Below are 7,162 nucleotides of genomic sequence, written 5' to 3' on the forward strand. Positions count from 1 at the left end.
CACGTCTACCTCACTCTCTTAGACACACATGTGTGTTTATGCTTGTATGTGAAGGTTGAAGGAGGAAATGCGTTCATGCAAATCGGGGAAGGGTACTTTTGTTTGTGTACATGGGGTTATAAATAGAGGTAGAGATTATAAAAGCAAGGAAATGGTGCAACACCTTTACAAATCTTTGGATAGACCACATTGTGGGCGGCACGGTGGCACAGTGGTTAGCACTGCTGCCTCACAGCGCCTGAGACCCGGGTTCAATTCCCGCCTCAGGCGACTGACTGTGTGGAGTTTGCACTTTCTCCCCGTGTCTGCGTGGGTTTCCTCCGGGTGCTCCGGTTTCCTCCCACAGTCCAAAAGATGTGCAGGGTCAGGTGAATTGGCCATGCTAAATTGCCCGTAGTGTTAGGTAAGGGGTAAATGTAGGGGTATGGGTGGGTTTCGCTTCGGCGGGTCGGTGTGGACTTGTTGGGCCGAAGGGCCTGTTTCTACACTGTAATGTAATCTAATCTAATCTAATTTGGAATGTTGTACTCAGTTCTGGGCACCTTATTTAAGGAAGTGTGTTAAAGCCTTGGAGAAAGTTTAAAGGATATTTACAAGAATGATGCGAGGATCACCTAGAAAGAATTAAGTTGATTAGGGATAGCCAGTCAGTTTTGTGAAGGGTAGGTCATGTCTCACAAGCCTTATTGAGTTCTTTGAGAATGTGACCAAACAGGTGGATGTTGGTAAAGCAGTTGTGGTGTTTATGGATTTCAGTAAGGCGCTTGATAAGGTTCCCCATGGTAGGCTATTGCACAAAATATGGAGGCATGGGTGATTTAGCAGTTTGGATTAGAAATTGGCTAACTGAAAGGAGACAGAGGGTGATGGTTGATGGGAAATGTTCATCCTGGAGTTCAGTTACGAATAGTGTACCGCACGGATCTGTTTTGGGTCCACTGCTGTTTGTCATTTTTATAAGCGACGTAGGGGAGAATTGGCTAACTGAAAGGAGACAGAGGGTGATGATTGATGGGAAATGTTCATCCTGGAGTTCAGTTACGAATAGTGTACCGCACGGATCTGTTTTGGGTCCACTGCTGTAGTTTCAACTTATAAGCGACGTAGGCAAGGACATAGAAAGATGAGTTAGTAAATTTGCAGATGCCATTAAGATCAGTAGAGTTGTAGATAGTACAGAAGGATGTTTTAGGTTACAGAGGAACATAGATCAGCTGCAGAGCTAGGCTGGGAGGAGGCAAATTGAGTTTAATGTAGAAAAGTATGAGGTGATTCACTTTGGAAGGTGGAACAGGAATGCAGAGTACTGGGCTAATGGTAAGATGTTTGGTAGTGTAGATGAGCAGAGGGATCTCTGTGTCCATGTACATAGATCCCTGAAAGTTGCCACCCAGGTTACTACGGTTGTTAAGAAGGCATACGGTGTGTTAGCTTTTATTGTTAGGGAGATTGAATTTTGGAACCATGAGGTCATGCAGCTGTACAAAACTCTGGTGCGGCCACACTTGGAGTTTTGAGTACAGTTCTGGTCACCGCATTATAGGAAGGATTTAGAGCTTTGAAAAGGGTTCCGAGAAGAGTTATTAGGTTGTTGCCTGGTATGGAGGGAAGGTCTTATGAGGAAAGGCTGAGGGACTTAAGACTATTTTCATTGGAGTGAAGAAGGTTGAGATGTGACTTAATTGAGACATAGAAGATAATCAGAGGGTTAGATAGGGTGGACAGTGAGAGCCTTTTTCCTCTAATATTGATGGTTAGCACGAGGGGACATAACTTTAATTTGAGGGGTGATAGATATAAAATAGACATCAGAGATAGTTTCTTTACTCAGTAGTAGGGGCATGGAATGCACTACTGCAACAGTAGTGGACTCACCAACTTTAAAGGCATTTAAATGGTCATTGGATAGACATATGGACGAAAATGGAATAGTGTAGATTAAATGGGCTTCAGATTGGTTTCACAGGTCGGTGCAACATCAAGGGCCGAAGGGCCTGTATTGCACTGTAATGTTCAGTGTTCTGTGATTGACACATTTTAGATACAAGGTGTTTAGACAAATGGGCTTAGTCTCTTTGAAGTAGGGAAGGTTGAGGTGACCTTATTGAGGTGTTCAAAATTATGAACAATTTTGACAGGGTAAATAAGGGTATTCTGTTTCCAGTTGTTGTACATCAGTAACTAGGGGTCACAATTTAAAGATTGTCGGGAAGAGAGCTAGTGATGAGATTGGAAACTTCTTTACTCAGGAGTTATGATTTAGAATGTGCTGTCTGGGAGAGTGAGGGAGGTAGATTCCATATGACGTTTCAAAAGAGAGCTAGATATATATTTGAAAGTGATGAATTGAGGGGGCTATATGGATAGGCCTGTAGAGTGGGACTAGCTGGGGAGCTGTTTAGGGACCTGATACAGACAAGGTGGGTCAAATTGCCTCTTTCTGTACTGTTCATATTCGATGGGAGAATTTTTTATTCACGTGAACAAGTAGAATGCGTGTTATTTTGCATTTAAGAATGCAGGGAACGTTTGCACATAATTCACTTTACTGCATAAAAGAGAGGAGTGTTGTGTGTAGATGGACAGGAGGGAGGGAGTTTTGGTATGTACAGTTGAAGGATAGTGTGAACACTTTCCCAGAGAATGTGAGAGAGGGAGTTCCTTGCGGCAGCACCCTTCCTGCTTATTCCACTGTCCCTAGTTTTAAAAAACTCCTTAATGTCTTTTTTTTTGTCTCTTTGGATCAATGTCTAATTTTTGTTTGTGTCTCTGTGGAAGCTTTTCCATTTTTAAAGGGGTTGTGTATTTGAAGTTGTGATGTTTATTGATATTTTTCTTTTCCTCTTGTTACACTTGCACAGACGCAATGTTACGTGCACTTACTGTATTAATTATCCAACATCTCTTTCTGTTAGCATGTGGTGATACACCAGAACAGCTCAGTGCGCCAAGTGGAATAATTACAAGTCCAGGCTGGCCCTTTAACTATCAAACCCGAGTTAATTGTAGCTGGCACATACAGGCTAACCGGGAGGAAGTCATCACCATCAGGTAAGTTTGAACAGTGTAATGCAATAGCTTACTTGTCCCATGTGTACTATCCAGCACAGATGTGGAAGGAAAATTGGCTGGTGCTGAATGACCCTGATAAGTAAAGAATGCATGATATGTTATCAATCAGGTCAGTGGATCTTGGGTTCGAACCTCTCAAACATGTTAGTGCAATTGCGTAGAAGGCAACACAACTGTCAATGAAAAAATAAATCATTTGTATTCTTGCTAGAAGTGCAGGGACTTCTGCTGGAAGTGAATGGTTGCAGCCATTGAATGAGAACCGATTAAAGGGTAGCTTTAAAGGTTTGTTCTCTGTGACCAAAATTCAGTGTCTATATTCAAAATAATAAACTGCTTAAGGGAGATAAAGAGTTATTAAAATTAATACTGAGAAATATTAGTGTACAACAAAGAGGAGACACCCGTTGTTAGGCAATTTTACCAAACAACTTGGAAGCTGAGTTGAACAAAACATAGTCTTGTCCATGATTGTACACTTTTAAAATCCCTTCTTGATTTATATCTTGCATTATGCATAATGCAGCTGAACATTTTATTTGCTATCCAGTTCACTGGACTGATGGTGTGAATGTCTCTTATTAATATTCCGAATTGTTCCTTTTGCAAGATCGCACCATTTCACAGAACCTGACTTAAACTCAGCTACCAATTCCCTGCTCAAAAGCCAAACATCGCCAGGACTAAACCAACAGCATTCGGACAATATGTTTCTTATAAACTGCCGCTAGTCTTAATTTGAAAACCGTATTGTGATTGTATACCAATTTGTTTAACAGCCCTTCAAGTCACTCTTGTATTTCAAAACAAATTGTTCATGGATTTGGGCTCGGGCAGCATTTGTTTCCCATCTGTATTTATCCTAGAGCAAGTGGTGGTAAGTTGCTTTCTTGAATTGCTGCAGCCCTGTGCTGTTAGGGAGGACCCAGCAATAGTAATTCCAAGTCAGTCTGAGAGTGACTTGGAGTGGAGCTTGCAGGTCATATTCCCATATGTTTGCTGCCCTTGTCTTTCTAAATGGTAGAGATTGTATGTTTGGAAGGTGTTGTCTTAGGAGCCTTCATGAAAGATTAGTGCATCTTCAGGGTTGTACATGTTGCCATTGTGCTCTGTTGATGGAGGGAATGAATGCTGAAGATGATGGATGGAGCATCTGTGTAGCAGTCTGCTTTTTTCTGGATGTTGTTGAGCTTGAGTGTTATTTGGGCTGCGCACATCCAAGGAGGTGGCAATCATTACATCATACTCCTTGTGCATTGTAGTTTGTGGATAGGCTTTTGCCCGAAACGTCGATTTTGCCTGTCCTTGGATGCTGCCTGAATTGCTGTGCTCTTCCAGCACCACTGATCCAGAGTTGGGAGACAAGGGGTGAGTTACTCACCACTGAATTCCCAGCCTCCAACCTGCTCTTTTAACAATAGAATATATGTGGCTAATATGTGTTTTTTGTTAACCCGCTGGATCTTGAACAAATTCTCAAATCTTTGGCGCACCCCTCCTGTTGTTTGGTTATATGGAGTTGCCACTACTGTTAAATTTTATCCTACTGTTACTCAAAATTCAGAGTACACTTCCATCAGGAATCAGCTGTGCAAAACCTTTATAAATCTTTGGTTAGGCCCCAGCTGGAGCACAACATCCTAGGAAGGGTAGCCAGGCTTTGGGGTAAAGTGTACATCAATGGTACCAAGAGTGTAGGCTTTCAGTCATGTGGTGAGACTGGAGAAGTGAAGTTGCTCTTGAAACTGTGAAGGTGGAGGGGAAATTTAAGTCTTTCATGATCATGAAAGAATAAATCTGATGAAACTGCTAACCCTCTTAACGGTGAAAACAATGAGGCAGTACAGATCGTTGGCAATTGACAAAAGAAACTGAGGTAGGAGTAGAGAATTGAGGGAGTCTGTGTCATAGTGGTAACATCACTAATAATCCAACAGTCCAGGCTAGTGCCCTGAGTACATGTTCAACTCCCACTATGACAGCTGGGGAATCTAATTTCACTTAATAAGCAAGTCCAGAACTGGAAGTAACCATGTGATTGTGAAATTATTATTGTCACTCAGATACTTATGGTTCAGTAATTGCACATGTTTTTTCTTGCGAAAGAATAAATATTAAAATTGAAAGACTGCGTCCTTGATTGACAAGTGTTTGCTTTATGAAAACTCATACTTACAAGCATTATTCCATATCAGGTGTAATTTTAAGGACCAGAGGATTCTGGGTAATCCAAGTTGAAGGACGGAAAAAATTTCTGGCTGTAAGAGCTCCTTTTTTTTTGAGGTATTTTAGGTGTTGGAGGTGATTTCCTTGAATTCCAGGAGCAGCAATGACTGTTTTATATGCTGTTGCATTGTTTTGGAACTTTGGAAAAAAAAAGTCAAAACAACAGCAGTTTAAAAGGCAGAAGAGCAGACAAAGGAAGCACATGGTGAGGACAGTGCAGGAGAGAGAGAGAGAGAACCTGCACAGTTACTGCCTTTGCTGTTTGAATTTGTGTATCGCTGGACATCGGAGGGTGCATCTGGGAAAATTAACAAACAGTGAAATTCACAGCTAATCTTGGAGGAGCTGTTGGGTGAAGTTCACAGCACAGAATCAGATAAGTTAATTGTTGTTTCAAGTCTGTCCAAGAGAAAGGCTTCAGTAGTGAGTATAGTGGATTCTTTCTTGTTTTTGGTGATAAATCTCTTGATTAAACTTAAAATATAAGCCATAGCTATTAATTTAACCTGGGGCAGTGTTTGTAGAGGAACAAGACAGTGTTATTTTCTGAGTCGGTAGATTGTGAAGGAGCAAAAATGGCCTTTGCAGTGATATGTACTTCTTGTCAGATGTGGGAGTTTAAAGAGAGTTTAAGGGTTACTGCGGATTATATCTGCCATAAATGCTGTTGGATGCGAATCTTATCAGATCCAGTGGATTGGTTGGAGAGACAGATAGAAGCGATGAGGAATTTGCAACAGCAACAGTATGTGATGGATGGCAGTGATAGGAAGGGGGAAAGTCTCAGATACAGTCACACAGATGGGTTAACTCCAGGAAGGGTGAGAGAAGTCGGCACCTAGGGCAGGAGTCTTTTGTGGATGTACCCATTTCAAACAGGTATGCTGTTTTGGAAAATGTAGGGGGTGATGGATTCTCAGGGGAACGTAGCACGTATTGAGACTGGCTCTAATGCAAAGAGGGGTACGTCGGCTTCCAAGAGATCAATTGTGTTACAGGATTCTGTAGTCCGAGGTACAGACAGACGTTTCTGTGGCCAGCAGAGAAAAAGCAGAATGGTGTGTTGTTTCCCTGGTGCCAGGATCAAGGATGTCTCAGAGGGTGCAGATGTTCTCACAGGGGAGAGGGGCCAGCAAGAGGTCATTGTCCATATTGGAACCAACGACATTGGAAGGGAAAAGGTTGAGACTCTGAAGGGAGATTACAGAGAGTTAGGCAGAAATTTAAAGAGGAGGGTAGTAATATCTGGATTACTCCTGGTGCTACAAGCTGGTGAGGGCAGGAATAGGAGGAAAGAGCAGATGAATGCATGGCTGAGGAGCTGGTGTATGGGAGAAGAATTCACATTTTTGGATCATTCGAATCTCTTTCGGGATAGAAGTGACCTGTACAAGAAGGACAGATTGCACCAAAATTGGAAGGGGACTAATATACTGGCAGGGAAATTTGCAAGAACTGCTTGGGAAGATTTAAACTAGTAAGGTGGGGAGGGTGGGACCCAGGGAGATAGTGAGGAAAGAGATTGATCTGAGACTAGTACAGCTGAGAACAGAAGTGAGTCAAACAGTCAGGGCAGGCAGGGACAAGGTAAGACTAATAAGTTAAACTGCACTTATTTCAATGCAAGGCATTGCCTAACAGGGAAGGCAGATGAACTGCCTAACAGGGAAGGCAGATGAACTCAGGGCATGGTTAGGAACATGGGACTGGGATATCATAGCAATTACGGAAAGATGACTCTGGGATGGGCAGGACTGGCAGCTTAATGTTCCAGGATACAAATGCTTCAGGAAGGATAGAAAGGGAGGCAAGAGAGGAGGGGGAGTAGCATTTTTGATAAGGGATAGCATTACAGCTGTGCTGA

At 42.3% G+C, this 7,162-nt stretch overlaps 1 protein-coding gene across 1 annotated transcript in view; it reads left to right on the top strand.

The window, feature by feature from the left end:
* The window catches only part of lrp12 (low density lipoprotein receptor-related protein 12), a 255,648-nt gene that overhangs the window by 193,021 nt on the left and 55,465 nt on the right, over positions 1-7,162 (top strand). Inside the window, exon 4 of the mRNA XM_043689341.1 lies at positions 2,916-3,051. Within this exon, the coding sequence (XP_043545276.1) occupies positions 2,916-3,051 (136 nt within the window). The remainder of the gene's footprint in view (positions 1-2,915; positions 3,052-7,162) is intronic.

This window comes from Chiloscyllium plagiosum, chromosome 4, assembly GCF_004010195.1.
Source record: "Chiloscyllium plagiosum isolate BGI_BamShark_2017 chromosome 4, ASM401019v2, whole genome shotgun sequence".
Taxonomy (NCBI): domain Eukaryota; kingdom Metazoa; phylum Chordata; class Chondrichthyes; order Orectolobiformes; family Hemiscylliidae; genus Chiloscyllium; species Chiloscyllium plagiosum.